The 17337-nt window shown below is 43.3% G+C and overlaps 1 protein-coding gene across 1 annotated transcript in view; it reads left to right on the top strand.

The window, feature by feature from the left end:
- The window catches only part of LOC126158956 (glutamyl aminopeptidase-like), a 478517-nt gene that overhangs the window by 406923 nt on the left and 54257 nt on the right, over positions 1-17337 (top strand). The window contains exon 9 of the mRNA XM_049916478.1: positions 11990-12124. Coding sequence (XP_049772435.1) covers positions 11990-12124 — 135 coding nt within the window. The remainder of the gene's footprint in view (positions 1-11989; positions 12125-17337) is intronic.

The following is a 17337-nucleotide window of genomic DNA, read 5'->3' as shown; positions in this document are numbered from 1 at the left end:
AGTGTCACATCTCCCCTGGCCACTGCAGTCACCAGATCTCAATATTAATGAGCCTTTGTGGTCTACTTTGGAGAGAATGGTGCATGATCACCCACTATCCACTTACATCATCATTACCTGACCCTGCCTTTATTTAAGAGGAAGAATGGTATAAGATTCCCTTGAAAACCATACAGGGCTTGTATTTATCCATTCTGAGATGATTGGAAACTGTTTTTAATGCCAACGGTTTCCTACACCATATTGGGCATGGTAATGTGTTTGTAGAGTGTCCATTTTTTTGTCCAACCTTGAACATGTATGTAAAAATCTTATAATGTTCTAATTTGGGTGAAGGAAGTCTGTGATGGTTTTTAGGTATATAAATATTTTTTCCAACATCTGTTGCTTACTTATATAATACTGTTGCTTGTATGTGTCTCAACAAAGCAGCCTTAAATTTTGCTATTATATCAATGTCACTGAAACATGTACATTTGTTCTTCATGGTTGGATACTGATGGAAAAAGGATTGAATAGTGAATTGTGTTGTAAGTATGTGCTATATATTTTTGTTTTTATGGCATATTCCACATTGAAGCATTTCCTTACTATGAATCAATGGAATGACTACTGCATGTGATGTAATCTGAGTGTCAATAGTTTTGTGATGTTGGCAGCATTGTTCCAATTTTGCATTAATCAGTAAGATTTCTGCAGTAACTGCTGTAACTACCAATTTTTTATGTGCACTGCTTCATGGTTCGTGCGTGAAGTTTGTGCTTGATTTGGTCACCAGAGCCCTCCTGGCTTGCTAATATGATAGCAGTTGCATGCATAGCCTGCTGGCTGCACCCGTTGGAACCAATGAATATATTGATAGTTGTATTGTAGCTTGTCTTTCATGTGTGTGTACTGCTTGAGCAATAAATTGCGATGTTCTTGGGTTAGAACACTTTTTGGTGAAAAGCACGGTATTTGACTCCACATGTTCCACTTCAGTCATTAGTCTTTTGAGCTTAATTTCAATGGAGGCAGTGCTTAAATCTCATATCGGGCAACAGCAGACACTGATAGTTGCTATAACGACTATGTTGGCACTACCTGTGGCCCCACAAACAACATATCTGCCACAGTTCCCTGTGTACAACAATGCTGCATAATACTGAGATACAAAAAATGCCTCTAGCAAAATTTCCTTGCTTTGGAGAAACAGACATAAACTTGTGCAAAGTTCTTTTTTTGTTGTGGATTTCACCTTGCAGCTATCAGTTGTTGTGTCAGCTTGCCCTCTTACAAAAACCTTAAGTCTTCCTTTCAATCAGATGTGTGAATTATTTTCTACCTATCATTGTAAACATACTCACACTATTGCTGCTTTGTGGGGTTTTACTGCGGTCAAAAGTGTCCAAAACAGTCATACAGTACATTGGCAGAATAACTACATAGACTTAGCGGTCATTGTAATTTGGTGACAAATGTTCGTAAGGAATTCTATGCCAATCAAATGGTTTGTGATTCAGTCATACATTTTTCAAGTTTGAGAGTGAGCTCTGCAGTGTTAAAATCCTTTGCTTATGAAAGTATTGAACATAGCTTAGTCATTTGAAGTTTCATGGGCTGGAGGTGGTCAGACAGAAGCCTGTTCCAAAGTTTCAGAAATCGGTTCCTCTCTCCACCTGCAGCCTTCATTCAATTCACAAGGGAATGTAGATGCTGTTGCAGTATAGATAATCTTCATTTGTGACAACAGTCTGCTTCACAACAGCAAAAGCCTCATGCTTCACTGCCTTCATGCCCATACTGCTTCATTCAACACAGATGGAACATGTGGCCTGAGCTCTGGGCAATGTGTAATTTAGATGTGGAAGCTCAAAGTATTGTTGATGGTTTTCGCATTACTAGCTCTAAAATTCCAGCCGCATTAGCTGCTAATCCTGTTTTAAATAAAGTTTTTCAACACTCTGATCCTTTGAGAAATTATTTTGCATTAAAAAATCATCTTTCTGTTTGGGGTGGAGTGCTGCTCTTAGCTACAGAGGATGCCACTCCTTGGGTTATAGTTCTGTCCACCCTTTGGCATGAGGTTATGCCTTTATTACATGTGGATGACTGGGGGAAGTCACGTACAAAAGTGTTAACACACAGACATGTTTTTTGGCCAGACACTGATGGGGAAATAGTGCGAGTTGTCGCAGTTTACCCACAGTGTGCTACCCATCAGGTGGCTCCCCGTGTTTCTTTGTCGCCGTGGTTGCATCTACAGCAGCCTTGGGAACCCATTCATGTAGATTTTATAAGACCTTTTTTGAATTTCTACTAGCTTATTGTAATTGATACTTATTCTAAGTTTCAAACAATGGAAACTCCAGGTACTAATATCAACAATGTAGAGAAAGACAGATTGCTACTTACCATAAAGACACATAAAGTTGCAGACAGGCACAATTAATGAGTGTCTTTTAATTGTGCCTGTCTGCAACTTGATGTGTCTTCTTTATTCTAAGTTTCTGTATGTAGTGCATTGTCTGCCTTCTTCTGCAGCAGCAACAATTTCCACTTTGTAAAAACTTTTTGCAGTGGAAAGTCTTCCATATAGTTACCAACAACTCAGGAATTGAAAGATTTTTGTAAAACAAGTGGTCTTCACTTTGTCATGGCTCCTCATTTCCACCCTCAGTTGAACAGGGAGGCAGAACAAGTAGTATGAACATTTAAGACTCAGATGAAAAATGTTTTGGATGCATTACCAGAGGTAGCTGTTGACAGGTTCCTCAGTTCTTTTAAGTTCATGCCTATAGGTTTTAAGAGCCTCAAGAGTTGTTGGACGGTTGTCAGCTCTGGACTCTGCTAGATCTGCTTTGGGTGACACCAGACTGTCCACTGGCACGGGCACTGCAATGCTTCTGGCCTGGCATAGCTGTTTGGGCTCACAGGTTTGGCCACTGACCGAAATGGATGCCAGCAGTAATAGAGAGTACCCACAGCCGATGCCTGTGCATCATCCACATAGCTGAAGGGCAGGCATCACAACACATCAACCAGTTACGACTTTGCATGGACGGATGCATTTCGACGTCTTCAATTGTTTTATATATGGTCTGTCTTGAACGGCGTCGATATCTTCTGTAATAAGCCATGGTGGCAGCGTTCAATGCAGTTGCCTGTGCAGCAGCAGCAGCGCGAATGAGCTGCAACGCAGCGCTCGCTCGCTTATATAGGCAGGCTGGACTTTGACTTCTTCTCGGACTTAGAAAATTTCACAGTGCCAGCAGAGCGTTATCCCGGACGGGCGCACTAGTCATTCTAGGCGCGCCCGTCCGCTGTTTGTCAGCCTTGTATATGCTGGCGCGCTGCCAAGATTGCGTCAGCCAGCCTTATCGGTCGGGGTCAAAGGTCAAACGCTCAGACGGATGGACGGATGGACGCATGGACGGATGCACATCCTTCATCTGCCACCCATCTCCTACATCGTGGCTGGTACTCTTACCTTCTCTGCCACTGTTGCCAACTTTTCCACAACTGTTTCCTCTGCTTGGGTGCCCCCGTCAGCTGTTGGGGGCCATAGTGGACCCCGGCTTCTGCGCTCTTGAAGTCGATGCCTTTGCCACTGCTGCCTCTATCGCAGCTGGCACCACCTGTTCCTCTGGCTTCGTCGCAACCTCCTCCACTGGAGTTGGGCACTGTGCCAGCATTGCGTTTCCTCCCATACGGCCTCTCACAGGGTGGCAGGTGCCACACCTGTCCGCACTTGCACCACTTCCAACCCTACACACTTGTGGCAGCACATGGTATGACTCAACAAATTATGTCCACCACAGAATAAATGGACGTGAACACAGTGAAAAAAGGAGGAGTACTGTAACTACCAGTTTCGTGTGTACATCATTAAATAGTTTACACGTAGGGCTTGTGCTTTATTCAACCACAGTAGTGTCCCCCGGTATCCTAATAAGATAGCAGTTGTGTGCACTGCCTGCCAGCTGCACCCTCTGTTGGAACTAATAAATATATAGGCTGGAGTGCAAGGCTCTGCTGGTCACTTGTGTATTGCTATTTGTATTGTACCTTGTCTTCCGTGGGTGTGTACTGTTCGAGAAATAAATTACGTTGGTCTTGGGTTAGAACAGTGTCTCAACTACACTACTGGCCATTAAAATTGCTACAGCAAGAAGAAATGCAGATGATAAATGGGTATTTATTCGACAAATATATTATACTAGAACTGACACGTGATTACATTTTCACGCAATTTGGATGCATAGATCCTGAGAAATCAGTACCCAGAACAACCACCTCTGGCCGTATTAACGGCCTTGATACGCCTGGGCATTGAGTCAAACAAAGCTTGGATGGCATGTACAGGTACAGCTACCCATGCAGCTTCAACACGATACCACAGTTCATCAAGAATAGTGACTGCCGTATTGTGATGAGCCAGTTGCTCGGCCACCATTGACCAGATGTTTTCAGTTGGTGAGAGATCTGGAGGATGTGCTGGCCAAGGCAGCAGTCGAACATTTTCTGTATCCAGACAGCCCCGTACAGAACCTGCAACATGCGGTCGTGCATTATCCTGCTGAAATGTAGGGTTTCGCAGGGATCGAATGAAGGGTAGAGCCACGGGTCATAACACATCTGAAATATAACATCCACTGTTCAAAGTGCCATCAATGAGAAGAAGAGGTGACCGAGATGTGTAACCAATGGCAAACCATACCATCACGCTGGGTGATACGCCAGTATGGCGATGACAAATACACGCTTCCAATGTGCGTTCACCGTGATGTCGCCAAACACGGATGCGACCATCATGATGCTGTAAACAGAATTCATCCGAAAAAATGACTTTTGCCATTCGTGCACCCAGGTTCGTCATTGAGTACACCATCGCAGGCGCTCCTGTCTGTGATGCAGCATCAAAGGTAACCACAGCCATGGTCTCCGAGCTGATAGTCCATGCTGCTGCAAATGTCATCGAACTGTTCGTGCAGATGGTTGTTGTCTTGCAAACGTCCCCATCTGTTGACTCAGGGACCGAGACGTGGCTGCATGATCGCTACAGCCATGTGGATAAGATTCTTGTCATCTCGACTGCTAGTGATGTGAGGCCATTGGGATCCAGCACAGCGTTCCGTATTACCCTCCTGAACCCACTGATTCTATATTCTGCTACCAGTCATTGGATCTCGACCAACGTGGGCAGCAATGTCATGATACGATAAACCGCAATCACGATAGGCACCATCCGACCTTTATCAAAGTCGGAAACGTGATGGTGCGTATTTCTCCTCCTTACATGAGGCATCACAACGTTTCACCAGGCAACGTCGGTCAACTGCTGTCTGTATATGAGAAATCGGTTGGAAACTTTTCTCATGTCAGCACGTTGTAAGTGTCGCCACCGGCACCAACCTTGTGTGAATGCTCTGAGAAGGTAATCATTTGCATATCACAGCATCTTCTTCTGGTCAGTTAAATTTTGCGTCTGTAGCACGTCATCTTCTGGGTGTAGCAATTTTAATGGCCAGTAGTGTATATATTGTTTTATGCTTCTTTAACTATGCATCTTAGCTGCATGAAAATTGTGCATCATGTTGATGTGGAAATATGAAGAAAGCTTATTAACAACTGTTTTGAGGGTTTCCTGGTGTGATAGATAACACAATTATCCACATGCCCAGTCAATTTATTGATTCCATTTTCCAAACAACACTTCAGTGACTGTCATTGTCATCTTATTCATCTGCTGCAGGCAGTAGCCTAGAATTGGTTCACTGTCTGGACTTTAATTGTTGTTGTGGTCTTCAGCCCTGAGAGTGGTTTGATGCAGCTCTCCATGCTACTCTATCCTTTGCAAGCTGCTTCATCTCCCAGTATGTACTGCAGCTTACATCTTTCTGAATTTGCTTAGTGTATTCATCTCTTGGTCTCCCTCTACGATTTTTACCCTCCACACTGCCCTCAAATACTAAATTGGTTATCCCTTGATGCCTTAGAACATGTCCTACCAACCGATCCCTTCATCTAGTCAAGTTGTGCCACAAACTCCTCTTCTCCCAAATTCTGTTCAATATATCCTCATTAGTTATGTGATCTACCCATCTAATATTCAGCATTCTTCTGCAGCACCACATTTCGAAAGCTTCCATTCTCTTCTTGTCCAAACTATTTATTGTCCATGTTTCACTTCGATACATGGCTACACTCCATACAAATACTTTCAGAAACGACTTCCTGACACTTAAATCTATACTCGATGTTAATAAATTTCTCTTCTTCAGAAACGCTTTCCTTGCCATTGCCAGTCTACATTTTATATCCTCTCTACTTTGACCATTATATGCCGGCCGCGGTGGTCTAGCGGATCTAGGCGCGCAGTCCGGAACCGCGTGACTGCTACGGTCGCAGGTTCGAATCCTGCCTCGGGCAGGGATGTGTGTGATGTCCTTAGGTTAGTTAGGTTTAAGTAGTTCTAAGTTCTAGGGGACTGATAACCACAGTAGTCCCATAGTCCTCCCCAAATAGCAAAACTCTTTTACTACTTTAAGTGTCTCATTTCCTAATATAATTCCTTCAGCATCACCCAACTTAATTCAACTACATTCCATTATCCTCATTTTGCTTTTGTTGATGTTCATCTTATATCCTCCTTTCAAGACACTGTCCATTCCGTTCAACTGCTCTTCCAAGTCCTTTGCTGTCTCTGACAGAATTACAATGTCATTGGCGAACATCAAAGTTTTAATTTCTTCTCCATGGATTTTAACACCTACTCTGAATTTTTCTTTTGTTTCCTTTACTGCTTGCTCAATATACAGATTGAATAACATTGGGGAGGGGCTACAACCCTGTCTGACTCCCTTCCAAACCACTGCTCTCCTTTCATGCCCCTCGACTCATATAACTGCCATCTGGTTTCTGTACAAATCGTAAATAGCCTTTCGCCCCCTGTATTTTACCCCTGCCACCCTCAGAATTTGAAAGAGTATTCCAGTCAACAGTGTCAAAACCTTTCTCTAAGTCTACAAATGCTAGAAACGTAGGTTTGCCTTTTCTTAATCTAGCTTTTAAGATAAGTCGTAGCGTCAGTATTGCCTCACGTGTTCCAACATTTCTACGGAATCCAAACTGATCTTCCCTGAGCTCGGCTTCTACCAGTTTTTCCATTTCGTCTGTAAAGAATTCTTGTTGGCATTTTGCAGCCGTGACTTATTAAACTGATAGTTCGGTAATTTTCACATCTGAGAACACCTGATTTCTTTGTGATTGGAATTATTATATTCTTCTTGAAGTCTGGGGGTATTTTGCTCGCCAGATGGTAGAGTTTTGTCAGGACTGGCTCTTCCAAGGCTCTCAGTAGTTCTGATGGAATGTTGTCTGCTCCTGGGGCCTTGTTTCGACTCAGGTCTTTCAGTGCTCTGTCAAACTCTTCAGGCAGTATCATGTTGTGGCGTAGCAAGACAGCCACACCACTCGGAGGTAGCCGAAAGGCACGCTAACTAATGCAGACGGGCGTGAAGTCTGAAACAGGATAACTATTGAATGGTAGCAAGAAAAGTACGTAGTTGCTTTATACTTAACTTTTATTCTCTGATGAATACAGCGTTCTTCTTGAGACATTTATACTATAACTCTCAAAGTAGGTAAGGCTAATGGCGCCTTGCTAGGTCGTAGTCATGTGCTTAGCTGAAGGCTATTCTAACTGTCTCTCGGCAAATGAGAGGAAGGCCTCGTACGTCTAGTCGCTAGCAATGTCGTCCGTACAACTGGGGCGAGTGCTAGTCCGTCTTTCTAGACCTGCCATGTGGTGGCGCTAGGTCTGCAAGTACTGATGGCGGCGACACGCGGGTCCGACATGTACTAATGGACCGCGGCCGATTTAAGCTACCACCCAGCAAGTGTGGTGTCTGGCGGTGACACCACATTCCTCCCCCGCAAATCGGCAAACGGTCGTGTTATAAGGCTTCCGCCCGCCGTGGGGAGGGCCCCATGTTGACGTATGCAATGAGGTGGGGAGCCTAACAACAGGCGAGGCTGTGCCACCCGCACCCGGCCATTCGGTCCGAGGGGAGCTAGGAAACGCCTGGAAACCTACTCCAGGGTGCACGTCAACATGCGGCGCATGCGCCCGTAATGAAACAGGAGGGCCCGAAGGGTCGACCTCCATTGCGTCGGGGTATCCGACGCGCGATGACGCCATGTGGTCCGGAGCGGGCAAGAGGTCCAGGGCGGACGACAGCTGGTCACGGGAAGCCATCGGCGGCGCGTGACCCAGGGAGGCGGATGGCGGCTGCAGCGAAGCGTCTTCTGCGGGCTGCGCCGGCGGTGGCTGCGGCGGCGACGGCGGCTGCGCGACGCCATGAGGCAAAATGGAAGGCATCGTCGGTAACACCTGGGGATGAGGCGAGCCAGTAGATGGGTCCCCAGGGCGCGGACCGGACGGCTCCGTCGCTGAAAGCAGACGGGGAGCGGCAGAACCCAGGCGACGACAGAGGCGCAGCTGATTGAGATGCCGACGCACCTCACCAGAGGCCCCCAAAACCAAATACATCGCGCGGCCGAGGCAGCGAAGAATGCGCCCTGCGAGCCAACGCCGTGACCCGCGATAGTTGCGATAGGATACCACGTCGCCAGGAGCAAAAGCAGGAGTCTGCCGCTGCACAGGAACCTGATGCGGCGGATGCAGCAAAGACATCAAGGTTCGATGAGGAAGACCGTGAAGCAACTCAGCCGGCGAGCGACCATCGCGGGGCTGAGAGCGATACGAAGACAAAAAGAGCAACAACGCGTCCTCCCGAGAATGCGACTCTTTCAACTTCAACATCTGTGACTTGAAAGTCCGGACCAATCGTTCAGCGGCACCATTTGACTGAGGCGAAAATGGGGCGGATGTCAGATGTTGAATACCATTGGTCTTGCAGAATGACTGAAATTCTGCGGACTTGAATTGTGGGCCATTGTCGGAAACAATAGTCTGCGGAAGACCTTCAATGCAAAAGATAGCAGACAACGCTTGGATGGTGGCAGAGGACGTCGTGGAAGACATCCGGACAACAAAAGGAAAATTACTGAAGGAATCGACAACAACCAACCATCGAGCATTCCAGAATGGACCAGCAAAATCTATGTGTAAGCGTTGCCAAGGGGAAGCGGCTTTCGGCCAAGCAAAGAATTTCCGCGGCGGTGCGGATTGTTGTTCGGCACACGCCATGCAAGAAGAGCACATATTCGTAATCGCAGCATCGATTCCGAACCAAGTACAGTGCTGACGAGCAAGTTGTTTCGTACGCACTATACCCCAATGTCCTTGGTGGAGAAGCTTTAAGACAGAGGACTGTAACGAACGTGGGACCACGACCCTAGACTGATCATTATCAGAACGCAACAACAAAACACCACGTCGTACAAAAAGTCTCTCCTTGTGAGCAAAAAATCTTTTAATGTTCTTGCGACCTCATCACGCAATGCGTGGGGAACATTGCGCGCTCTGAAAAATTTCGGTTGCGCGTTGACTTTTAGTTCCAAATGTGCTACATAGTTCTTAGCACAACCAAGGCCTGGTGCAAAAATGTCTGTAAATTCCTCACACAGACGAGAAACACTGGCTGAAGGCACAGTCTGGTTCACTGATAGGACCTGATTCACAATAGACAAGTTAAACAATTGAAATAAATCTAAACCAAACAAGTTCACTGCAGCAGAAGAACGAAGAACGTAAAACGACACAAGTTTTGTTTGTCCCTTGTATGTTGCAAGAAGGCTGCACTGTCCTAACACAGGGATATGCTGTCCTGAATAACTAGTGAGCTGAACTTTTGCGGCACGCAACGGCGGTGCGCCCAGTTGTTTGTACGTGGCGTGATTGAGCAATGAAACTGCAGCTCCGGTATTGAGCTGGAATGGTATCACTTGTCCGGCAAAGTCCAAATCTACAAAAAGTTTATTGTCCTGCTGACGACAAGAGCGACTGTTTTGTGCAACGTGAACAGACACTGGTACAGAATCACTTGCGACGTGACGGGATTGCCGTCGACGTCGACGCACACTTTTTGTGGGACGAACACAGTCACTGTTAGAAAGAGTAACACTGGGCGGAGTGGCATTAACTACGTGAATGTCCATGGGCGAAGGTTCCCGAGCCTGAGTGTCTGTGGTTCGATTCCGGCGCGAAGCAAAGGGCCTGGAACGGTTGTGATTGTCTGATCTGAGCTTTTTCTGGCAAACACTTTGAACATGTCCTTTCTTGTGACAGTAAAAGCAAATAGCTTGGCGTGACGGGCAATTTTCACGCGAATGTCTAGTAGCACACCGCGGGCATGATTTCACTGCATTTGCGGGCTGGCGAGGCACACCTGGTTTAGAGCGCGGCGTCAGCTGCGTCGAAGTGCGCGAGGGCCGGTTACCGGGCCGCGCAGCGCGTCCAGCGGGCCGGTTAATGTTACACACTGCTGGCGAAGCTTCAAAAGATTCCTGAGCACAGTCAAGTGTGTCTTGCCTATCCAATATGTCTATCACTTGTTGAAGGGAGGGATTAACTAGTTTCAAAATCTGTTCCCTTATGCGAACATCAGAAACGTTCTGTGCTATTGCATCACGCACCATTGTATCTGAATAAGGAAGGCCACAGTCACATTCAAATGAGCAATCCCTAGTAAGGCCTTGCAAAGTTGCAACCCACTCCCGATTAGTTTGACCGGCCGTACGCTTTGTACGAAAGAACGTATACCTTTTTGCAACCACATTAACTGTTTCTTTGAAATAGGCATCTAAAGCCGACACAATTTCTTCGTAGGACAGTGTAGCTACGTCGCGTCGGGGAAACAATTTCACTATCACGCGGTACGTTTGCACGCCGACACAAGACAATAAGTGAGGCTGCCGCTCGTTACCTTGAATTCTGTAGGCGGCGAGATGAAATCCAAACTGTCGGGACCATTCCGGCCACGATTCCATGGTTGAGTCAAACTGGCGAAATTGCGGTGCAACTGCATGTTGTGGCTGCGGGAGCGATGGAGCGGCGGCTGCCGCATCGGTTTGAATGGCACGTTGACCCTGGACGAGCTGTCCAAGGGCATCCAATAACGCCTGCGTCTGCTGATTCTGCAAGCGATAAAATTCGGACAGTACATCTGGAGATTGTGGCGAAGCCATAACACAAGTAAATGTAAGCAATTAGAAAGAACAAAACCCTTTTTTAACTCGTCGCCAAACTGTTGTGGCGTAGCAAGACAGCCACACCACTCGGAGGTAGCCGAAAGGCACGCTAACTAATGCAGACGGGCGTGAAGTCTGAAACAGGATAACTATTGAATGGTAGCAAGAAAAGTACGTAGTTGCTTTATACTTAACTTTTATTCTCTGATGAATACAGCGTTCTTCTTGAGACATTTATACTATAACTCTCAAAGTAGGTAAGGCTAATGGCGCCTTGCTAGGTCGTAGTCATGTGCTTAGCTGAAGGCTATTCTAACTGTCTCTCGGCAAATGAGAGGAAGGCCTCGTACGTCTAGTCGCTAGCAATGTCGTCCGTACAACTGGGGCGAGTGCTAGTCCGTCTTTCTAGACCTGCCATGTGGTGGCGCTAGGTCTGCAAGTACTGATGGCGGCGACACGCGGGTCCGACATGTACTAATGGACCGCGGCCGATTTAAGCTACCACCCAGCAAGTGTGGTGTCTGGCGGTGACACCACATATCATATCTCCCATTTCATCTTCTACATCTTCTTCCATTTCCATAATATTGTCCTTAAGTACATTGCCTTTGTATAGACCCTCTATATACTCCTTCCACCTTTCTGCTTTCCCTTCTTTGCTTAAAACTGGGTTTCCATCTGAGCTCTTGATATTCTTACAAGTGGTTCTGTTTTCTCCAAAGGTAGCTTTAATTTTCCCATAGGCAGTATCTATCTTACCCCTAGTGAGATAAGCCTCTACATTTTGCATGAAAAAGCACACCATTTTATTATGCTAATTTTGCAGTTTTTTGCTCTATGCTTACATTTGTAGCTGGACCAGTTCCTTGTGGATGACCTGCACCCTGTGTTTGTACTGGATGCAACTCTGAGTTCACGTCCAATTGTGAAGGAGGTCTCTACCCCTGATCAGATTACTGAAATATTTGATGTTATTTCATATAACAAGGTAAGCAATAATGTTGTTGTCAGAGCACTTAAATGATTATGGTTTTTCTTCACAAATAATGAAACACAGTTTAATGCCATAAGTAATTAATTTAATAGTGTGGAACTAATACATTTGTATTTTATGAAACAAAAATATTATTTAATTTTGTTCAGTGCATCTGAGAGGAACAAATTTAGTTTCATAGTGACTGACTTCTTTGAAATTTCTTAGCAACCATTTTTATAGTCATATGTTCATGTATTTAGTTATATTAATTTTAATTGAATCAACTGTGGGTTCTTGGTGAAACATTGTAAATTAACTGAACAAACACTGTTTTTAGCCTTGTTTCACACTTTATTATTAATGTTACTGCACAATCTAGGTTTCTGGTTATAAGCCCATTTTCAAGTCCATTATTGATCAGTAATGTACTTGAAAATGGGCTTATAACCCGAAACCTAGGTTGTGCTATAACATTAATAATAAATTGTGAAACAAGGCTAAAAGCAGTGTTACTGATCAGTAATGTACTTGAAAATGGGGCCGGCCATGGTGGTCTAGCGGATCTAGGCGCGCAGTCCGGAACTGCGCGACTGCTACGGTCGCAGGTTCGAATCCTGCCTCGGGCATGGATGTGTGTGATGTCCTTAGGTTAGTTAGGTTTAAGTAGTTCTAAGTTCTAGGGGACTGATGACCACAGATGTTAAGTCCCATAGTGCTCAGAGCCGTTTGAAAATGGGCTTATAACCCGAAACCTAGGTTGTGCAATAACATTAATAATAAATTGTGAAACAAGGCTAAAAACAGTGTTTGTTTAGTTAAATTAATTTTTTGCATGTTTCATGGATCATATTTGCAACACCTCACCATGGTGGGAATATGTCAGTAGGTTCACAAATAAAACTTTTTCTCTGTGAAAATGTAGTTAAATGCTGGCCATTTATGTAAATATTTTTTAACCATATTTTTCAACCGAATTTAATAACTGTGTCCCAACTACAAACAAGTACTGTGTATTCATAATATCATGTATGGACCAAAAGGAGCTGTCAAATAGAAATAATATCCATTAGTTTTTAAAACATTCATTACCTGCCAGCACCTTTAATCCAAAATGGCTGCATACTTTACTCCTTTACTCCTTTCTATGCGAGAGTAAGGTTAAGTTGTGGACACAGGAGGCTATTTTTCTTCCTAGTGTTATATTTATGAATGACACTCTTATTTTCAAGTGATGGATGATTCTTCACAACAAACTTAATGTGTGAGTGACTATATTGTATGGTACCTATTTGTTTGCCTAACTTGTTAAACAGCTGCCTGCATGTCGTTTGAGGTTGGACATCAGGTGATACACATGTTTCTGTACCATAAATAATAAATTTGGTGTCTTTGTGTGGTGTGGAAATGACCCAAAAAATTGTTCCATATTACATCCAAGAATGGAAGTATGCAAAGGAACCCAATTTTCAGATGCTTTCATCACCAAAATCAGCGATTACATGTAGAGCTGAAAGTAAGCATTTGAGAATATCTATAGTACGTGATTTCCCATTCAAGTTCTGAGCAGTAGACACAGCTAGGAATTTTGAACAATCAGTTTTACACATTTCCTTTCCCATATTCACATATGCTGTACTGCTAATGACGATATATCTTGCCATGTACTGAGTTGAACAAACTGGATTTTTCTAAATTTATTTTTTCCTTCCAAGTTAAGTGACTGACCATTTACTGAGAGAACCAGTCAATGATATTTTTGAATATTTCATTTATTGTTCATTCTCTGGTTGCAGTTTTGTTGGACTTGATTATTAAGCTTGCATCATGAGCAAAGACCACTCTTTATGCTTTGTTAGTATACGATAGAAGGTCATTTATACATAGCAATAACAGGAATTGCCCCATTCAGAATATCCACCAAGACCCAAATGACCGACATGACCCCTGACTTCTGTCTGTTAAATATGAAGTGACCATGTACTTATTATAACGCAAAAGGCACAAACTTTTCAAACGTCTCCAGAATTTTGCAGTGATTTGCACAGTCAAATGTCTTTTGAACAGATCCCAAAAATTGTGGTAGGTGAAATCTTGTTATTGAGATATTTTAAAACATGGTTATTGGAGTGATAGATGGCATGTTCAGTAGAGAGGCCCATCTGAAATCCCGATTGTGACTGGCACAGAATCTTATAGTTGCAGATATGCCCAGCTATTCTTAAATATATCACCTTTTCCAAAACTTTTGAGAAGAAAGTTAATAGTTTAATAAAATAGTCCTGTTATCTTTCTCAGAGAGAGGTCTAAGAGTTCATACCTTAGTGTGTGTGGAAAGTAAAAGTGATGCATTAAATATCGGGCAGAGTCCAGTAGCTGTATTAGAACAATATGCTTTTAACATTTTGCTTGAAATGTTATCAGCCCCACAAGAACTGTGGCTTTGAAGAGAATTAATTATTTTTCCCGATTTCACTAGAAGAAGTGTGGGTGATTTCAAATTGGCCAAATGCTTGGGGTAGTGAGTGAGTGACTAAAGCAGAAATACCTATTGCAGAGAGAACGGGTAGTCGTTTGTTATGGAAATTTTAAAACACCAACTTTTGTGTGGAAGCACATTGAGGACAAATACTGCACATGGTCTAATGGCAGAACATGTGGATAAGGGTAAAAATCAAACCTTGAGATACTGTCTCATCACAGAAACACAAGTAGATTTGTTTTTACAACATGACAGTTCACGTGTCTCTCTGCTTTGCATGACATATAAATTACAGGAGAAGCTAATTCTCAATTGTATCAAAGAAGCCATTGATAAAATAATCACAATCAATCACAGTGGTATTGAAATGCTACAATCAGGTGCTACAACTTAATATTATTGGTGAGATCTGATTTCAGAAAGGCCTCATATCAGCTGCAACTTTTGGGAATCTGACACAGTATGCAGCAAAGGCCTAATGTTTAACTTCTTGCACTGGACTCACAGTCAGGAGGACAACAGTTCAATTTCCTGTTCAGCAATCTAGATTTAGGTTTTCTGTGATTTCCCTAAATTGCTTACGGTTAATGCTGGTATGTTTCCTTTGAAAAGGGCATGGCCAATTTCTTTCCCCGTCCTTCCCAAATTTTAGCTTGTACTCTGTCTCTAATGACTCATCAACAGGATGTTATACTCCACTCTTCCTTCCTTCAACTTCTTCTTTCAAGGAGTAGGCAATTTGCTGTTCTGGTCACAGAAAAAGTTACGCTCAACTTTGTGAATGTAATTCCATAGTCCAGCAATGTTACTCATCAGCATGTTCTCTGATTGACTCTTTACAGTATTTCTTACTGAAAAAGGGGGGGGGGGTAGGAATTTTGAACAGTGGTCTGTCTTGAGGATTAGTCCTGCCTTCCATTTTATTTAATTTTTAAGTGCACACCATGTCACTACTAAATCCAATAAAATCCAGTAAGATGACATGACATAAATATGCCAGAACATTGAAATAAGATAACTATATGTCTGAGTTAGACCATAAGGACCACTTCAGCACTGTCAGATCAGGTCCTATTCATGGTTGGCAGCATTATCCAGTACTGTCCTCTGGCTATCAGACAAAAGCTACCAAAATGCAAATTCTCAGGAAGGCATATACCTATAAAAACTCATCTAAAATAGCTCTTTACAGAATTCACAAGCTTTGCAAATCACTATGGATTAGTCTTTACCTCACAGATGTTTCTGATGTCATGGAGAAGTGGAAAAAATACTGGACTGAATGTACAGCCGACAATGCCAACTTCATTCAGAACCTATCTTTCACACTGTGAATGCTCGAGACTCAAACACGTTCAAATGAGACGGGGAAGGTGTGCCCACATCTTGAAGAATTGGAGTTATTCTCAAAGTGCAGCATGTGATTGTGGCTGGAGGAACAGACAAAAATATATACGGAACTTTGTGACAGATTAAAACTGTGTGCCGTACTGGGACTTTAACCTGGGACCTTTGCGTTTCACATGCAAATGTTGTATCAACTGAGCTATAAAGGCATGAACTTTATAAATAAAATCTGGGAGGCGAAATCGAAAAATTACTGAAGGAGACATGAAAAAATATCTGAAAAGAAAAATGCTGCTATGATGTAGAAGATTTATTGAGTGATAACCATGTAAAATATTATCTGTCTGAAAGAAGCAACACCACATGTATTATTAACACAGATTATTATTTTTTAATGATAACCATGTAAAATAATACCTGTCTGATGAAATAACAACATATGTATTATAACCTTAGATGTACGTAGTGTTAGAATTGACAAGTCACTTACATCACAATGTTTGTAAGAGGCATGTTACGTGATACTGAATATTCGATTTGATATGATATGTGTCCAAGAACAACTCTCAACCCACCCTCACAGCTGTACTGTGAGAGAGGGTCATGAGTTGTGTTTGGATAGCTCAGTTGGTAGAGCACTTGCCCATGAGAAGCAAAAATCCCAGGCTTGCATCTCAGTGAAACACACAGTTTTAGTCTGTCAGGAAGTCTCAAATCTGTGCACACACTGCTGCTGAGGAAAAATTCATTCTGAGAATAACACATGTTATGCAGAACTGTTGACTGTAAATTTGAGATAGGGACTGTGATCTGGAAACAACTAAGTTGGAAGTTTTGAGTGAAAGTAAGAAAATTTCACTTATGCTGTTCATCTGCTAATGAGGATAAAGGTCCAAGTAGATACCTTTCTGCAATAATTTTGTTTATCTATACAACTTACACTAGGTGCTACATTCACAGTAGTAGTTCAAGTTGCAGCCCCGATTTGCTGTACAGACACAGCAAGTTCCATCAAACTCATTTGACCAACATTTGTGTTGTTTGAACAACATCACAGGGAGCAAGAAATTTTGCCAGAAGATTCTCTTCAGTCCCTGTAGGTGTCTTGTATGTAACTCTATGGAAAGGACTTACTCTTCCCATCCACCTTTCAGTAAATGCCTTACACAAATATTCACAGTCAAAATATGCAGAGTGAGCAGGGGCTCCATTTTCTTGAAACTCGTACGTAAACAAAGAGAAAATGGAGTATCTCCTAATAACCTGGGGAGTATATCTCTCAAACACTAACGCAGTTAAGTCGGGTGTGGCGGAGATGCAGATACAGGTCCGTTAAGCTTCTGTTTGCTTATTCAGACTGCTAATTCTGCTGCTGAATACAGTGATATTTCAGCTGTGC

Source organism: Schistocerca cancellata, chromosome 2, assembly GCF_023864275.1.
Source record: "Schistocerca cancellata isolate TAMUIC-IGC-003103 chromosome 2, iqSchCanc2.1, whole genome shotgun sequence".
Lineage (NCBI taxonomy): Eukaryota > Metazoa > Arthropoda > Insecta > Orthoptera > Acrididae > Schistocerca > Schistocerca cancellata.
This window is presented reverse-complemented; position numbering and strand designations above follow the sequence as displayed.